This window comes from Sarcophilus harrisii, chromosome 3 (assembly GCF_902635505.1).
Source record: "Sarcophilus harrisii chromosome 3, mSarHar1.11, whole genome shotgun sequence".
Lineage (NCBI taxonomy): Eukaryota > Metazoa > Chordata > Mammalia > Dasyuromorphia > Dasyuridae > Sarcophilus > Sarcophilus harrisii.
In genome coordinates, this window is record NC_045428.1 from 176,362,247 (window position 1) to 176,382,469 (window position 20,223).

The 20,223-nt window shown below is 35.4% G+C and overlaps 1 protein-coding gene across 1 annotated transcript in view; it reads right to left on the reverse strand.

Moving 5' to 3' along the window:
• Positions 1-14,895: 14,895 nt before the first annotated feature.
• SLC9A2 (solute carrier family 9 member A2) overlaps positions 14,896-20,223 on the reverse strand; it is a 119,601-nt gene continuing 114,273 nt past the window's right edge. The window contains exons 10-12 of the mRNA XM_003765683.4: positions 19,267-19,398; positions 17,769-17,859; positions 14,896-15,361 (exon numbers count right to left, since the gene is read on the reverse strand). Of these exons, the coding sequence (XP_003765731.1) occupies positions 14,994-15,361; positions 17,769-17,859; positions 19,267-19,398 (591 nt within the window). The 3' untranslated portion in view covers positions 14,896-14,993. The remainder of the gene's footprint in view (positions 15,362-17,768; positions 17,860-19,266; positions 19,399-20,223) is intronic.

The window sequence follows — 20,223 nt, forward strand, 5'->3', positions numbered from 1 at the left end:
GTTGTGTGCCAGTGTGTGTGTGTGTGTGTTTCAGAAAACAGATCCATAGGTTTTTTTTGACTGGACTCAAGACAATGCAGTTCCTCCTATGATCTGTGAACTGTGGACAATAAGAGACTTGTTTATAGGTTAGTAAACTGTAGGCAGGAGTATAAAGTTATGGGTGCACTGGGCAATCACTGTACCTCAAAGACTTCTCTCTTATTTGCTCACTGATGACTAAAATCTCATCATATGAAGTTGCTTTTGATCCCCATCCCAACACAAATAATCCTAATTTATTACTAATCACACATTTTAGTGAGAATAAATTTCCATACTTTTCTGTATATCATATTTAATGAGGAAAGAATATGAAAGCAATGACAGCCTAAGAAGAGTAGCTTGGGGCACCAAAAAAGAGAAGGAAAGAGGCAGAATTGGGAATTGGGAAACTCAAAGTCAGTAACAATAATGATAATATTATGATAATATACAATAAATAACTAGTATTTATGTAGTTCTTTAATGTTTACAAAGTATTTTATATATATATATGTTAATCATTTAGTCCTCGCATCAATCCTAAGAGATTAAAGCTATTATCCTCATTTTACAAATAAGTGACTTGCCAAAACTGTATAACTACTTAGTGTCTGGATTTGAACTTGGATCATCTTAATTCTAAGCCCAACCTTAGATTTAATTGTCCAATTTTTCCTGGGATTAAGCTGAGGCTGGTTAAAGTTAAGAAATGTATGAACAACTGATGGGAGGCAGATTAATGGGGTCTGTGTTGAAGGAGAACAGATTTAGAAAGGAAGTATGTGACATTATTCATCCTTACAACCTTCTCACCCCTCATCATTTGGTGGCCTGGTCCAGGGATCCTCAAGAATCTGGCCAAGGTGAAGCCTTTTCTTGTTGTTTGTTCTATAGTTAGGACACCTAAAAATTCCTAGGGAAAACTTGGGTCGGTTGAGCAGAATTCTCTCAGAGAATGCCTGAAATGGGAATTCCTGCGTTCTCTGACAAAAAAAAGTCCCCTTAATCAGAGATAGTTTTATCATCTCTCCATCTCTAGGGATGCCCAAGAGAAGGACGAGGTGCTATAGAATCTGGGAAGCTAATGCTTGTAGCAAAATGGGACAGCTTACCTCGATCCCTAAAGATTCTCCCTTAGAAAATCTCTTAAAAAAACATAGACAAATTCGATTTAAAAGATCTCAAAACTAAAAAGCTTAAATTAAAACAGCACTGCAGGATGCTGCTTAAATTGACTAGAGGGAAATCAAACTCCCTCCTTCTTGCTCCTCTAGGGATACAGGATCCCTCTTTTGCACTCCTATGCAGTCCTTATCAGAAAGCTTCTGAACCCCTTCCAGAACAGGATTTTATGTCTGGCAATATTTCTTTAACTTTGTCCCCCTCATCTGAACCAGATCCTGAGACTTCCCAGCCCCCCCTCCTCAATCCTTCTAATACAAGGAACGGGACCCCTTTTTTTCTCCTCACGATACTGATTTTAACCTCTGCCCCCTGGAAGAAGCAGCAGACTCTCAGGAAGAAACACTCAGGGAAGAGATGTCTTTTTCAATATCAAATCTCTCCCTGACTAAGTAAAAACCTGGCTATTACTCTGAGGACCCCACCCAGCTTTTTGAGGGGTCCAGTGCCATTGCCCTCCTTGGTCTTTCCTGGGGAGATGTTAATGTTAAACAATCTGCCCCAGATATATGGAAGAAGCTACAGAAGCCAGTTTTGAGGCTCAAATTTCTCCTCCTCATCTGCTAGAAATGGCTGTTGTAGTGTTTAATGATAGGGATCAAACTGCAGCACAGGACAGAGCCCTCAGAATTAAAGTGAGACATGGAGAACAGTCCCTACTCTTGGCTGCTGACATTTCTGGGAACCATAGAGGTTTGTGTGTTAGGTGTCATGGGAACTGAAGAAACCCCCCAGTCCTTGTCCTGAGTTCAAGCAGGAGGGGCACTGGAGGAGGGACTGCCTAGAGGGGACAAGCTGCCCTACCCCATGCCCTGCCCTCCAGCAGAAGTTTTGGGGCTTAGTCAAGCTCCCCCTTGCTCCACCACAACAGTGGAACCCTGGCTATCCCTGGATGTGGCCAATAAGACTATTGAACGTCTCTTTGCTATGGGGCCTTCTCCTTCCTTCTCCATCTGGCACTCTGGTCTCACTTGCCTCTCCCCGCATGGAGTGGGAATTGCAAGGGAATTTAAGAACTGTTTTGAGCCTTCTCCTCTGCCTTGCCAGTTTGGTGACTTGTTATTTAAACATTCATTTCTTATTATACCCTACTATCCTGCTCTCTTATTGGGGTATGATTTAATGGTGAAATTGGGGACCCAATTTTCTCAGACCTCCAGATGATCTTTCTGTGCTGCTTTCAAAGCTTCCCTCTGAAATTTGGGAGAAAATAGATTTCTCCTCGCCACCTTAGTCAGGATTGAGAAATTTCTTAAACACAAGCTTTTAACTAGAGAGTTAAGAGATTTGGAGCTGCTTAACTGCAGTCTTGTCTTGATCTGCAGTCCCAACAGGCAGGGCCACACCCTGGATGATCCCAGACCAGTTGCCTGTTTCTCAAAGGAAGTGGACTCAGTTTCCCTAGAATGGCTATTGTGCCTCAGAGAAGCAAAATTTACTTCAAGGCACCAGAGCATTTTAGAAGTCAAAGGGCATCAGAGGCTTGCTAGTGAGAGGCTTATCAGATATTAGGCTCTCCTACTAGACACCCTCAACCTGACTCTCTGGGTGTGCCACACTCTTAATTCTGCCACTTTGCTCCCTGAGACCAGAAGACGTTATCCATAATCATGAGGAAGCTTTAGATTCTGTCTACTCAGCCAACCTGACTTAAAGGGTATTCCCCTTGACAAACCAGATGGTGAACGGTTTACAGATGGGTCAAGCTTTCTTGAAAATGGGGAAAGAAAGGCAGGTTATTTTGTGGTCCATCAGTAGAACTCTGGAGGCTAAGCCATTGCTCCCTGGGACTTTTGCCCAGAAAGCTGAATTCATTGCCTTGACTAGAGCTTTGGAACTGGGGAAGGGAATGAGAGTGAACATCTATAACTGGGGAAGGGAATGAATGAGAGAGTGAACATCTATACTGACTCCAAATATGCTTTTCATATTTTGCATGCTCACAGGGCTATATGGAAAGAAAGGGGACTTTTGGTAGCAAAGAACTCTCTTATTAAATATGCAGGATAAATTCTACAGCTACTACAAGCTGTCCATAAAACCAGGGAGGTTTCAGTCATATTTTGTAAAGGACACCAGAAGGAAGATTCACTTCAAGCCAAGGGAAATAAGGTTGTAGATCTAGCTGCTAGGGTTGCTGCCCATTCATCCCTGGTTTTGATTCCCCAGCTCCCTGATTCTTACTCCTCACCTTCAACTTTCCCCTCCCCCCTTATAGCCCACCGGAACAAACACCCTGAAGCCAACTTTTAGCTGTTAAACCTCCTCCTCTCCAGAAGCCTGTTCAGAGGAGCACATACCCAGGGAAGATTGATTTCAAGTTGCTTTTGATCTTTGTCGACACCTTTACTAACTAAGCTTTTCCCTGCAGGACTGAGAAGGCTCAAGAGTATCAAGGTGCTTGCTAAAGGAGATCATACCTCACCTAAGCCTGCCTAGCTCCTTGCAGAGTGATAAATAGTCCAGCTTTTACTTCTCAGATATTTCAGAGTACTTCTGTGAGCACTCTGGGAAAAGAAGGGTGAAATTGTCTATGTCCTCCTTTATCTCACTATAATTTCCCTCCTTCCTTTCTCACCATGAGAATTTTGCTTCAAGCATTTTCTCTCCTGGCTTTTCTTGATGTCATTCTATGGCCCCTGCCAACAATTAACTCCTTCTTAGCCTTTCAGTTAGGGAGCTCCGTGGGCAGTGGGGGCGTTCAGGATTGTTGGGTGGGCCATCAGCATCTTTAAGGCAGCCCACAGATGGGACCTGATGCATTTGGTTTTTTTTTGCAAAGGCCCCATTTCCAAACGTCATCATCTCCACTCTGGATGATACCCCATTTTTAATCTGCTCCTGAGATTTGTTTCTTCCAGGCTCCAAGTTATGAACTTCTAACTACTCCTTCAGCCTGAAGATCATGGAACACTTCACATCTCCTGGTCTGAGCTGCTGTTATCTTCAGATCTGAAGCCCCATTGAACATAGTATCAGCTCTACAACCTTTGCTGGCTTGAAGCAACTACAGATGATAAGACCTTCATCCTGTCACCCCAAATGAATTTTGGGGGACTGATTTAGGGGGGAAATGATGTAAATTATGCCCTCTTTAACCTTTGGGGGGCCCTGAAATTACATCCCTTTGGGGGGAATTCCTAAGTCTCAAACTCTCCCAGAACCTGGAAAGGGCAACACTGTTCCCAATTAAGTAATCTCATTCAATTTTGAATTGAATTGAAGCCCCAAGCCTTAGAAGGCTAATAAAAGGCGACTCTAAATTCCGAATTTTTGCTAAATCCTAACGGGATTTTGCCCACTGATAAAGATATTTTCTTCTCAGAGTTAATCCACCTTTGCCAAATCCTTAATCAAGAGCTATTTGCCTTTCTGAACTTGGCCCACTGATGAAAATATTTTCTTCTCAGTGTAAATACAAGTTTGCTAATTCCCAAACAGGCTCCTGATCACTAGAAAGCTGTCTTCTTAGTGTAAATAATTTTGCCACACAGACTAAAGGTTTGCGAATTATTTCATAAGGGACCTGTGACATCAACCAGAGGGGATCTCTTACCCTCAATTCTCACACCTCATTAATAATGTAATCAAGTTTTAGTCCTGAGATGGGAGAAATGATACCATGAGTCTTAGGTCCTTATTACTATATTATTTTCTAAGATCTGTCCCAGGGGCTAACCGTGGACTTTCCTCTCCATCCCTAAAGGATAACTAGGGGCCCCAGCAAATGACCTTAATCCCTGCCATTCTTCTGGTAGCTGCAAAGTACAGTTGTTTCTGCTCTGGAACTGAAACCAATTGCTTTCCTGCAAGTGTCCAAGATCAATAGGGACCCTACCTCTTACTACTGTGTGGTGTATGCTAAGCTCTTCCTCACAGCCACAGCCTGGGATGCTTTTGATCAGCTTACTGTGTTTGATGTCCCTCTACAAAGTAAGGTTAATTTTCTCCTTCTCAGCTGTCAGACTCTTACATTTGGCTAAATGAAAGGCCAAATCTGCCTCTCACCCCACCTGCTTGCAGGGATCATTGTTTATTGATTCTGCAAAGTTGGCCTGAAAGTGTTGGCTCGTCACCCAGGCTAAACCTCTGCCCATTTTTCCTGGGGTCTTTTCAAACTGTCTTAGGAGGGCAATTTCTTTATGTGGTGTTCATTTCTTCTGCTCTGGGTGACGTTCTGTTTTTGTTATTGTTGTTTGTTTATTTTGGGAAGGAAATTTAGAGAACAGATTTTTCCATCCTATTCCACCATTTTCTTAGAATCTTCTCTGTAAATTCTTAATTTTTTTTATTTATTCATTCATATAGTGGGTGAAAGTTGCAACAAATTGGCAATGAAAAATCTTACAAGAAAAAAAGACATGAATAGGAACAAAACAAGAGGTTAGAGTGCTAATTCAAGATCAGTGTATGGATAATTTGCCTCATTGGTATCCTCCCAATTTCAAGAGAACTAGAGAAAGACCCAGAGAATAGTATATTGAGAATATATGGAAAAACTTGGACAAATGTCCCAGAGAATGAGAAAGCATAGATAAATTGTGACCTGCCACATTAAATTCTGTGACCAGAATTCAAAAAAATTCTGAATTTAGTTACTGAGGTACAAATTGTACAAATTTCGGAAATCCCCATATTAATGACATCATGGATCCATATAATATTGAAGTATAATATGAATGGGATAAACTGAGTGAACACCCCTCATGGGAATGTGACCTTGAACTATACTCTAATTGTGACTTGGGATTGGATTAAGTCAAACTATAGTTAAAAAGCTGCAGGTGATCAATTGTCTTGAATAAACATTTCCCCTCCTTTTTCCCATATACACACCCCTCTTAATTAGCATTTAAGTGCTTCTTTTAAAGGTGATGATGCCTTTGGGAATTCAAGTAACAATTCTCTCATCCAGAATATCTGCTTGTATAGCAGTTCTCCAGGAAAATATGAATTAAGAATTTGTTACTTATTAGCATTCTTTTGTTTCTAGGATAAATTTCTGCATTTAGAGTATAAGCCTGGATTTCCCCAGATGGGAGAAAAGGTGGGGATGAGGAGAAGAGGAGGCTTCTGCATTTAGGGCCTATTTAATCTTGTTTTTCAGTTTGTGCCTTGCATTTCTCCACTCATATCTTGTCTATTGGGAGTTGCCTTTTCTCCTGAGATCATAAGTCCTTTTGTTGCTCTTTTTACTTTGAGAGTATCTGATTTTAATTTGGATAAGAATCACGGTCCCACACAAAGTCTTCTTGACTATTAATTACTGATTTATCCTTTAGAGAAATTTTAAGATATCCTATGTCATCGCACAGGGAAAAATAGCACTTATAGATATTAGCTAGTGAGTTGCTACATATATAGTATAATGCCCAACAAAATGAATAGGAGAAACTTATTGCAACAAAAATATTTTTATTTTAATATGTCTTGAACTTATTGATACATATATGTCAATCAACAGAAATGCCTTTTCCCAAAGCAATCTACACTTTAAAAGGTGATTCAGATATTAACTAACAATTACAATTACAATTAGAAAACCTGGCTAGATGGAAAGTGACTTGTGAGACCAAATCTTTCTCAAAAAAATCTTAATTCCCTTTTTAAAGAATAGGTTTCATCAAGGTTTAAGTAAGTCATGAACTTTGGGATTCAATAGTCTAGCCTCCTTTTTTGGAGTAATAGCCCATGCTATGACAATTCTGAATTTAGTTACTGAGGTACAAATTGTAAGAAACTAAAGACTAGCAGCAACAAATATATCTGTTCCTGACTTGGTATTTTGGACTGTGTAGATGTTTATATTCATACTTGTAAGTATAATTTGTATAGTTTTGAGCTTTCTACAACATGTACCACAGATACTGCACAGATTTTGAACTTTACCATTTTTGGTTTTTATTGCAACCTCTAACAATATCTTTCTGGAATTCTAAACTTTGGGTCTATATCTCACTAAAACTAAGGCAATATCATTTTCCTATCTCTTTGGGATGAGTATTCATTTATAAGTATTAAAGAATGACCTGAGTGACTTGAACATAAGAGGTATTTACATACAATTGTACATTTCCGTTCACTATATTTTAAGATTTAATTTTCTGAATAAAATTACTTTTAGATGTCTAATAGTAAAAGAAGCTGGTGGATTTATTATTAAAACCAATAAAGGAATTCCTCAAACTCTACTGAGTTTGTGTTTAAAAGTTGATTTTTTGTAATATAATGTTCCCACAGAAACAATGGTATATGTAGTCAGGTTCCCGAGGTAGCACATAGGGCCCCGTCTGACCCATAGGGAATTTGAGATATATTAGATAAAAGAGTAACTGTTACATATAATCATTGTATTTAAAACTAGAAGAGACCATAAATACCGTGGATAGCCATTTGCAGCTAGAGGAGATTTTGGATGTTATTCAATTCATTCTCATTTTAGAGATAAGGAAACTGAGACTCAGAAAAAAGGAGTTGAGAACTCAAGGTCATTTGCTAAATCATTGGCAGACAGAGCTAGGAGTCCTGAGTTCTCCTTAAGTCCTGAGTTTTCAATAAGCCACAGTTAACTACCCTATATGGTAATGTTTCTTTACACAAGTGAATTTAGGATTCTAATTTGAGAGGACAGGAATACATCTTCCCTAACTCTTAAAATAGAAGTGCAGACACACTTTTCCTATACTATCTCTACCTGCCAAGGAGCAAGAAAAGAATTCTACCAGCTCAAAACTGTATATGCAGGTTCCATGACTTAAGACAGAAGTTTTCATTCCAGAGGCATTCCAGGAACAAGGTTCTGAAGGGAGTATAGCTTCTATGGAAAACAGCAGTAAGGAGGTCCCCCTGACCTTAGAGTGCTACTGTTATAACAATCTGTCAATAATCCTCAAGTCTTCTGGCTTTAGAATCAGTGATCCCGAGGTCCCCCCAACCTTGAGAGTGCTATTCTAACAATCTGTCAGTCAACAAACATTTCTGACTTTCAGTACATGATCTGCTGGTCAGTGATAGCCAAATTCTTAAGACCACTCCTCAGTTCTTCCTCTGGGCCATAAAATTAGTATATCGGTGACATGAAGCACCTGATCTGTCTTTTTTCTATAAAATGATCTTGCTGCTGGTTTTTTGCTAAAAATTATTTTGGAATTTAGCCGCTTTGATTGGCATTACAATTACAATAAACTTGGCCCCTTGATTTAAATATGGGATCAAACCTGCAACTTTTTTGAGACATCTCGTGACACCAGTCTGCAACCCCAACCTTTTGGGGTCTCTTCTGAATCTCAACAGTTCCATTGTACTCTACCTTATTCAGACCTCATCTAGATTATTGCCATCAGTTCAGATGATGACAGATTACTGCCATCAGCTTAAATTGCCACAATTTAAAAAGGATACTGACAAGCTGGACAGTGTCCAGAGAAGGGCAATCACAATAATGAAAGGTCTTGAGTGCGTGTTATAAGTTGAAGGGAATTGGCATATTTAACCAAAAGAAAAGAAATACCATACACCCAGATAACCCACACCCACCCACATACACACTCACAATAAGAGCTGTCTCAAAGTAGAATGGACTGTCTCTGTTTCTTTACCTTGGAGTTTTTTCAGAAGTGACTAATTGGGTATTCAACAAATTTCTTTAGGGATTGAGTTGGCTTCTGAGTTCTCTTACAACTCTGAATTTCTCTTGTTCTGTGATTTTGTGGATGAAAGGGAACTTAATGGCTAGAGATGAAGGCTCTGGGTTAGGCATAAAAATGGGGAAATGTGGGGATAATATTGAGCATCCAGGAGTTCGAGTTAGGAGCTATTGGTGTTAACTTGTGAAATACTTTTTCCTTCCCAGGCTGGATGTCTTAGATCTCTTGTTTTCTTCCTCTCCTGGTACTAAAGGACTGGACTTTTTACTTACCTTTCAATTCCGGCTACCTATTGATTTGACCATTGTTTTGCTCTCCTTGTACTTCTTTGGAAGAGATACTCTCAGTTTCTTTACTACTCTCCATCCTGGTAACATGTGCAACAAGATTCTGGAATTATGCTGAAAGTGTTCATTGTTAATAATAATGGAAAAGGACTATTAAAGGGTTTTGAAAGCTTCTCTTCCCCACATCCCAATTCTCTAGAAAAATTTCATTTAGGTTTTAAAGTGCTGGAGTCTGTGGCTACACAAAGGAATCAGATAAATTGTAGCACATATAAAATATAATAAATTATAATTTTACAACCACTAACATTAAGTTACAAGACCCCATATAAGTTATCAACCAGTTGAAGTTGGGATCTAGAAGAAAGACCTTGGACAATATGCTATAAATGCCTGTTGGTGGCAGGAAAGTGAGAAGAGAGAAGAAAGAGAGGGAGATAGAGAGAGAAGAGAGAGAGATAGGAATAGAGAGAGACAGAGACATGCACAAAAAACAAGAGAAAGAATAAGAGAAGGAGGGAGGAAAAGAGGGAGGGAGATAGACAGACAGAGAGACATAAAAGAGACAAAAAGACCTCAAGACACTGAGGCCATAGCTTGGAAGGTCACTAGCAGGAAAGAGCAATGCAGAGCTTATCCAGAGAACAGAGCAAGTTGCATTTGTTATCTTCATATTTCAAGTAATTATTCTATTATTCTTGCTCTAAATAATCTTGCAAGGCTTAGTTGTTTTTACCTTAGTTGAAGGTGTGTAATTAATGAATGTCCTCTAAATTTGGCAACCTGAGCAAAACACCATTCATCCTATTTAGGACTCTGGTGTATAGAACAATCTCATATAACTTGAAACCTGCTATTTACAATTTTAAAAATACAATTAAAGTTTTTTTTTAAGATTTGAATAAAATAGATCTTTGGTGAGGGAAAAAACATTTTTTAAAGTAAACTGATACTTTAAATACAATTTTAGGGGGAAGAGAGTTTATAATACAAACTCTCAAGTATTTGGTAAATATTCATTTAGATATAAACAATCAGTATATTAATTAGAAATATTTTAATAATTAAAGTAGACCCCCCCCCCAACACTCTATTCTGACATATTTTATTGCCCTAGTTTGAATTATTTCATATAACTTAAAGTAATAAAGCTTTATCATGCACTCAGACTGCTTGATCCTATAGTGTGGTTTATGATATGTAAATATCTTATCAAAATGAGAATCAGTAACAATTGTAGTAATCATTTCATTGTCTCCAGAATTTGTTACAATTAAATTTAACATTTAAAATATTTTGCTACAGAAATGAAAAATCTTCGAGGAAAAAAAAGAACAATGAAATAACAGTTATTCTATTGAAGTTTCTATTAATTACAAAAATCTATTATATCTACAGAAGATAACTTATATTCACAACAAGGAATACAAGTCAGAGAAGATTCTGAAATATCTTCTGAATGATCAAGAAAAGATGAAATTACAGTCTATATAGTTTTTATGCAAAATATATTTTATTGTGATCTACTTATTTAAAAATTAAGCATGTCTCTGTGGCGGATATGATCTTTTTTGTTTGTAATTTTGGCCAAGACCTGTGATTTCATTAGTGCAAGGAATTCCAGGTATGGAAACTCCCTATATATAATGCATATTTGTTGTTATTTAGTTGAATCCAACTCTTCCTGAACCCACTGAAGTATTGGCTTTGAATGGTTTGCCATTCCCTTCTCCAGCTCATTTTATAGATGAGGAACCAATGCAAACTAATTGTTTTGCCCAGCGTCATATAACTAGTAAGTATCTGAGGCCAGATTTGAGTTCACAAAGGTGACTATTTCTGACTTCATCCCCAGTGCTCTATCCACTGAGTCACTAGCTGCCCCAAAATGCATATTAGCAATTGCAACTTATACTCCTAAGAGTTTCCTGGGCCAAGGAGGGATTAAGTGGTCACATCACTAGGATGTATCAAAAGCAAGGACTTGAACCTAACCTAAGACTGAGTTCAACTCTCTATCCACCATCTTATGCTTCCTTTCAGATAGTTATGGTAACAATCTGATAATCTGAACATCCTATTCTCTCACCACTAAAATAAACATGTTGACATAATTTGTTATATATGCACATAGTTCTTTAAAATAGAACTCTTTTGATTAAAAAAAAAAAAACCTCTAAGGAATGAAAGGAAAAAAATGAATGATATCAAACAACTAATTAAGAAATTCAATAAGCCTTATGGATGTTTAGTTCTATAATGTCAGATAATTTGGAAACTAAGGTAGAATTCATAGTGAATATTCAGCTTTCCTTGATAATGAGATAAAGAATAATAAAACGTTAGAAACTGAGTAAGGAGAGAATAAAAATGTCTTATAGGAATAAAACAAAAAAAAAATATTCAACAGGAGAGGAAATCTGGTATAACCTTGCCTACAGTGAGAAGGGGAGGCCATACCTTGTTTCATCCAAACCTTGGCTGACAGTGTCAATTTGTACTTCCACTTAATCAAATACAGCAAAGTCTTTAATCATTCCTTACAGAATATAGACAACTTCATTTTCCAGTCAATACAAACATTGTGATTTTTACATCTGATATTGAAATACCAATTTCAATATAAATATAATGGGTAGTGCAACTAATGCAAAATGTGCTTAAGTATTTAATAAATTAATGTGATTTTATACATTTTAATTCAAGGTTTTTAAAATATAAATTAACAATCACCCTCCCTCACTCAGGTATTATTGTCCAATATGACTACAAAATATAATCTGAACTAAAAAAAAAAAAGTCATCCCAGATAGCTGGGATCCTGAAGTTACCAAAGGGTAACAAATACAAAATATATAAATCTGCAAGATCTAAAGACCTAAAGAAAGCCATCTCAATGTGGCATCTTTGAATGAATTGTTCCAAAAAAATAAAAACCTAATTTATACCTGTTTTCAGTTTTAAATTGCCTTATTTAAAATGAGTCCTCAGCATATGAGAAGGCCTGTCTACAATACAAGTTAACTTCTGTTACAACAATCTCCAGTCATATTTTGTTACTGTTGTTCTTGTACTAAAAATTTGTTGTCAAATAATGCTTGAAATAAAATGAGCCATTACCTGAGCTATGACAATCTTTTTGTTATGCAAATATTCTGTTATAATGTTAATTATTTAAAGGGAGGTGTTATAATAAAGACTTATACTCTCTTTGCCTTAGACATTTCTAAAATTCCCATATGATTACCAAAGACAACAATTGCAATCATAACGGCTGATGGGGGGAAAAAAACAAACAAGAGGCAAGATCTCTTACTTTGTTTAAAACAGGGAACAATAACCATAAATATTAATTCAATTCAACTAAACATATATTTACTATGTTCAAGGCACTGATTTTTTTTCCAAATTACAGATTAAAAGGCATTTTAATTTGTCTTTGTAAAAATAAATTTATAAATAACATGCAAATTTATAATGTGAATATTGTAAGTGAAACTTGAATTTTGGTAACAAATAAGTTATAAAGATTTCCCTGTTCCCTCCTTGTAATGTTACATGAAAATTGTGGTCAAAAAATGGGGAAGTGGTAAGGTCATTTTCCTTTTCTCCTTCACTTTCTATACATTTTAAATTATGACTTCTATACTAAACTGAAAACCAGAACTTGCTCTTGGCTTTTTAAAAAAATATTAACACAAATCTTTTAAACTCAATTATATTATGCTTTCATCAAAATATAAACCACCTCTATTTTTCCTCTTTACAGAAAAATTTATGAATGGTTATTCTATATTTAAAGTTCTGATAGGATTTATTTTTCATGTTGCTTTTTGGTAGGGTTTTTTGGTTTTGAATTTTGGCACGAGACCTAAAGTCAAAGTGGTTTAAAAACTATTTCTTCACATAACTTGAATTATCTACAAGACATCTCTAGAGGTTCTGAAACAAAGTGTGGGGCTGACAGACGTTTTTGTTCTGGTTTGGTCACATTGCCTCCAGTTTCATCCCTAACCATATTACAAGTGATTTGGCATGCAGGATATGAAACACTGAAGAAGGCTTCTATATTCAAATTAAAGATGAAAATCTCTGATTGAATCTTCTAATTAATTAACTATACCCATTTTCACATCTTTTCTCAAAAATACAAATCAGTTCTTTTCAGTTTTTACCAATGTGAAATATAGGGAAACTGTCAGAATTTCAATTTTATATGTGGACATAATTAATTAGTCTAAATCTTAGTACCAATAAAGTTTTAAAAGGGTGTTATTTGGGGAAAAAAGGGGAAGGCTAAGGTAAAGTTATGTTACAAGGAATAATGAATCAAATTGCAATTAAATATACTTAAATTTCACAGATCCTGAACTTTATGCTATACTTTAAATTACTCATATAACTAGGGTTCAGTTTAAATTTTTTTTAAAAAATGTTGAGTATAATTCCATCTGCTTTATGTGTAATCATCTTTAGGTTACTATTTTTTTAAGTAGATATAGCAGGTTATTTTAAATTCTCACATGAACATGTCTTCTGTTCTACAAATCTGTAAATAACAATGAGAACTCTTTCTCATTTTTGGAAGTCATAAATTTTTGGAAGATGCTATATCACCTTTCTTCTCAACTAATGACCTGGATTCAATGCCCTACAGTCCCCAAAAGGGAAATTCTACCTGAAGAATGGGTAGAATGGGGGTAATGGGTAGGCAGGGATCTAGGACTGCCTGCGTCCTTCCTAATATTGCACAGTATAATTTATCAACCAACACAATGTAAACACATGGAACTCTGAGATGCTCTGTTGCCTCCCACACTGCTTACAAATGGTGTGGATGGAACTTCATAGTCAGGTAAGTCTACAACCTACCATGTGCCAATTCTCGCCTACATTGTCCAGTAAGTCAGTTTGCACCAGGTAAACATGAAGATTCAATTTTCATATCTCAGCCAAACACAGGATAGAGAGGAACAAATTGAGAAATATTTGCTCCTTATTAACATAGGGGGATGGGATCACACAGCCTTAAGGCCACCTGATGACAACCAGGTCACTTTTGTCCATATAGCTTATCTGATGATTTTCCTGATTGAGACAGAAGAATGCTGTATATTTGAACACTCTTATTTGTGAAAAATACTCTTTGTGGGGGCAGCTAGATGGTGCAGTAGATAAGAGTACCAGCCTTGAAGTCAGGAGGACCTGAGTTCAAATGTGGCCTCAGACACTAAACACTTCCTAGCTGTGTGACCCTATGCAAGTCACTTAACCCCAAGTGCTTCAGCAAAGAAAAAAAAAAAAACTTTGTCAGCCCACTGCAGTAGGGGAAACTTCCCCCACAACCTCTGATGATAAACATTCTTCAAAAACAGTTCCATATTGTTCTGCCTTCTTTTTCAAGAAAAATGTTCTATGCATTTTTAAAAATTGAGGGTGCTATTGATTTAGACATTGGTTACAGATGAAAAGAAAGTTTAATAAATAAAAGCTCAAATGAGGCATAGATATAAGTTTTCACCATCAATGGTGTTTGCTAAAAAATATTTTAGCTCTGTAATTCAATTCCAGAACCATTAAAGGCACACTTTTATTTTTTCAAGCCTAGAAAAAATGCAATTTCTAGAAGCTAACCATAAAAAATGCTTTATGTTTTTTTCTTTGTTTTGTTTGCTTTCCTCCTTCTGGGCTTTTCATTTCATCCCGTTAAATCGATGGGTTGGCCCTGCCTCCCACAGAAAATATTTAGATCTGTAGTGAGTTTAATATGGATTCAATTGTTCTGTCAGATTTCAGGATAATAAGCTACAGATGTGTTAGGCAAGTTACCACAGTTCTGTTTTGGCCGTTTCCACTAAGGGTTATCACTTCCATATCTGTTTTTTTGGTTTCCAGGCTCTGAGGCCCGCCTGACTAGCCTGGGGGGAGGCACTGGTCTTTTTCCTTCAGTCAAACCTTCTTCTCTCACAGTGCCAAATTTGGCTTTAGAGAGCAAAGGCTGCCGGAGCACACCTGGTGTCTGTGCTTGGGCTGCTGAGCCAGAGGGAACTATGGTGATGGAGGGCAGCACTCTGCTGGCATCTCCATGCACTTCATTTCTCCATTCCATGGAGTACTGTTGTTGGGCCTTCTGATGCTGGTCCATCAAAAACCGCCTTGCCCTTGGTTGCAAATTGAGCACTGTGGTCCCAGTGTCTGGATCAGAGTCACTACTATTGCCATCTATATACAAAAGCAAAGGAAGGAAAGTCAGACTTGGATGGAAGACACATACAGAACTTTATTATTTTTACCACAGGATAAGACTCACTGATACCTAGACATTCACAATTGCTAGCATTTATATAGCATTTTAAAGTTTTCAAAGTGCTTTATAGCTATGATCTTATTTGATCCTCATAAGAAATCTATGAGGCAGGTGCCATTATTATACCTATTTTGCATAGAAAGATACTGGCTCTGAGAGTTTTTATAACTTGTCCAGGATCACACAGCTAGTCTAAGTTTGGAGCAGGATTTGAATTCAGTTTTGTTTTTTTTTAATTCTCAGTTCAGTCTGGTGTACTACCTAGTTTATTCAATGTTCTTAAGTTCAGATAAGTGTATATGTACATCAATGCATATAAACCCATGTATATGTACACATGTAGGCATGCAAGCATATTTGTGTGTGTGTGTGTGTGTGTGTATATATATATATAAAAACAATGCATATATACAGGCACATATATGTATGTATATACATACATAATATATTGTATGCACAATACATGTGTATTGTGTATATATATATATATGTGTGTGTGTGTAAATATATATATATATATATATATATATATATATATATATATATATATATTTGTGTTCTATCTACCAAGAAACCCCAAACACAAAATTCCAAGATCAGTTTTATTACTAGGTAGTTTGTATTTATATAGAAAAAAGTATACATGCATATATATCAATATCTATATCTATATATAAATATATACACACAAGTATATATAGGAATATATATGGGAATATAAATATACAAGGGAATAACATCTCATAACATTTTTCATTTGCAAAATTAATAACACGATGGATTGTGGAGAATTCTATGTGAAATGCCAAGATAGACTGTGATGCTTCAAACAACTACTAGATAATGGCCTCTGTATCTCAGTGTCTGGTCACACTTTCATAGTGCTGATTTGTCCATTTTTTTTGGTATAGAGGATAATTCACTATATTTGGATTCAGGAAAAACTGAGTTCTCATATTAGTTGTGCTTACTTACTAGCTGTGTGACCAGGTTATTTCCTCATCAATCAAAATATACCATTATGTATGAGGCATGATATTAAGGGCTGCAAATACTACCTCCCCCTCCCCCCCAAAAAAAAGGCCAAAAAATTCCTTTCTTTCAAGGAGTTCCAAGTATAATGAGGGAGAAAACATGCAAACAACTGTATACAATAAAATATATATAAGACAAATTGGAGATGATCAGCAGAAGGGAAAGCATCTTTAAAATAGAGATACCACCTACCTCACAGGATAGTTGTAAGGATTAAATGAGAAAATATATACATAACTTCAAAGTGCCATATAAATGCTGACTATTGTTATTTTCCTGATTCCTGTAATCTAGATTTCTTTCCTTAATTGCCTCTCTTAGTCTTTCCAGTCTTCAGATAAACAAAAGAAATGGGTTATTTCTCCTGTCCTACTTGGGGAGTGAGAAGGGATATTTTTGGGAGAGCTGCATCTACTAAAAATATCACCAATCTATAAGATGAGAGAAACCTGTTTGCTTCAGATTGAACAGACAATACCAGGTTGTAAGATACATTGTTGACTTCGTTAAAACCAAATTGGTTTTTTAGAATAACTGTTAAGGTGATAAATATTTACACTTTTGCAAATTTTCCACATTTATTATCTTTTCATTAACTAAAAGATTATAAAGTTTGCCACCATCTTATTAATAGGATCTTTGTGGAGGTTAACTCAATTATTTGTAGACTGTATTGGGTTAATCATATTATTAATAAATGGCAATGATTATGAATTTATAAATTTATAAAATGTGAATTTATAAAATTTATAAACAAATAAGTGGACCAATTTAGGCTTAATGTAAATGTAAAACAATTTTCTAACAATTATAGCTAAGTAAAAGTAGAAAACAATGCATTTCGAAGGTGGTGAGGTCTCCTCTCTTAGGAAGCCTTCAAAGTTTGTATAAACCAATTATATGTTTGTAGAACCTCAAGCCTTGAAGACATGTAGAGAATGGAAACATTTCAAGTATAGAGGCAAATTTTAAAGACAAGGAGTTGGAAGATGTTAGGTAACGAAACCTTTTTATTTGCCCTGGGTATGAGGTCTTCCTGACCCATGAATTTACATATACTTGCATATATTTTGGGTTTTTTTATCAGGTAAAAATGTAATTCTCAAAGGAAAAAAAAGAAGAGACCTTTTTGTTTTATTTCCGGGTATGGGGTAAATTTAAATGGCCACAGATGAACCTTTCAATTCAGGAGTTCCATGATCCTGGACATTAATGAAAAATGGCAATTTCACTGCTTTTTTCTGAATGGCAATAGTAACTAAATTAATTTCTGTACATATTCATTACCTGCTTTAGATACATTATGTCTCCTTTTTAATATCTCTGGAAGTTTGGTGTTCTTAGGTAGTGACAAATATCGGGATGTTGAAGTAGATGCCTGTATAGATATATTAAAAAAAAAATAAAAACTTCACCTTATTTTGTATGTAATTGCATATTTCAGAGATTAAGAATTCTACTACAAAGTTGAATCAGTGTTCAAAATTCAAATTATATTTCTTAAATCTAAAATCAGATGTTTCTTTGATATTCCAAGAATAGCTTATTTAAAATATTTGACAAAAACATAATAAGGATAAACATAGTTGTGAAATCATGAAACAATCAAAAAACAATGTGTCTGTCCATGTGTGTGTATCTGAGTATATGTTTGTATAAATAGTGAATGCTCTGTATTTTCCTAAAGAAAAGCAACTTATTGATTCACAAAAATCACAAATGTAGTTATTTTGTTTTTTTAAGAATGTATATAAGATGTAAATAGATAGTGTATTGTTTGTCTTTTCAGTGAGTGATGAAGGGGCGGAAGAGAGGAAAAGAAATTGGAATTCAAAATTTAAAAACAAATGTTAAACAAAAGAACATGTATACAACTGGAAGGAAAGTGTAAAAAAAAATCATGCTGTAGTTTTATAAAAGGGTAATTCCCTTTACTAATGTCAATCAATAACTGTTCTGTAACTTAAGTCTTTGACAGTTGCCCACAATCAGAGCATTACTGTAGCAAAATAATTCTTATTGCAAATACCAGAACCATTACTTTCCTTTTAAATTTTAGTAGTTGTTCTAGAATTCTAGCATGTACTTATTTTGGCTATATTGGACTATGCTTTTAACTTGAAAAGAATTCCTTATATGTATCCAAAAGTAATATAGCTACAATTTTCCTTATTTTAATTTTTATTCCTGGTAGTATCCATTTATTTAATAATTATTGTATTTAATTAATTATTTTAATTTAATTTTTAATATTTAATAATATTTATTTTACTGGTTCCTATTTACATATATTACATTCTGTTTAATTTAATTTTAAAAACATTTAAATTTTTCCAATTACATGTAAAGACAAATTTTGGCATTCATTTAAAAATTTTTTGAGTTCCAAATTTTCTCCTTTCTTTCACCCCTTCCTGAGCAATCTGATATAGGCTACATATATATAATCTTGTAAAACATTTCCTTATCAGTCAAGTTGTGAAAGAAATTTTCCTCATTAGAAAAAAAGATTATGTTTACAACCACTCTACTACTGTCTAGTTTCATAAAGGATATTATAAACAGCAAATAATTCTCTTAATTTTTACAAGGCTTTTTTTGTAAGGAAAAAAAAAATACATCGAAAAACTAGAGGTGAAAGTCACCCAAGTCTTTTTTGTGTTCAAATTAGCAAAGTTGATAATATAAAATGGGAATTTGTTCCTCAGTCCCTGCCAGCTAAACTTTCTTTGAAGTTCTGATCTCAGATAATTTCAGGATTAGCTCAAAAAATACAAGTCATTACCCTTCTATCCCAGTTCAAGCTGTTGTCTTTTCTTATGCTTTCTCTCAAGCTATGCCGACGTCTGATCAGAATCTCTTTGGCTTGCCTTTCACTTGTATCTGTTGTCAAGTTGTGTCTGTTATAAGACAGTGTCTGAAAGGGAAACAAACAGGGAACTTTTAACAAAAATATTGACTGATGAGATCTGAGAAAAGTTGAAATTATAACATATATATCCTTGATTTTTAAAGTTAATTGAGTATTTGAAGTCTCAATGAAACAAAGAATACTTTTTAAATATGCATGTATATAATTTTTTTTCATAACTTGGTCTTTTTCATAAACCAATTACTTTTGCAAAAGGAAAAGTAATTAACTTTTATTAAGTAAAGACTAGTCTGCCCTCTTAGGTTAACAAGTTCTACTCAAGAAACAATGGAAAATATGTAACAAAGTGTTATTGACAGTGAAAAAAAATATGTATTTTTTTATTCCCAGGAAGTTAAATGCATTTTTTAATAAAATGATAGCCAGTAAAATATGCACCATTTTAGCCACAGGAGGGTGCCATGGTCTTTTGATTAAATTCCCTATTCAGCTATTTCAAGGCCTGCTGTCAATTTTTGTAGAAGAAATCCCTGTCATATCAAAAGGGGCTTAAAATGAGGCTTGTAAAATTTTTCAACACAGGTATAATGCCCATAATCAAAATCTTTCAGAAATATACAAAGATACAAGTTTCCTATAATGAATTATTTTTCATTTTTTCAGATATAAAGGATCTAATAGGATTTAGAGTTGGAAGGGATCTTTGAGACCATCTAATCACTTATTTTCCACTTGAATAAACAGAGTTCAGTTTACACCTAATCTAACTATGCCTTAATTCACATAAGTAATAAATTGAAGAGCCAAGATTTGACTTCAGGTTCTCTAACTCCAATTCTTTTTACTGTGTAATGAGAAACAATGAGAGGA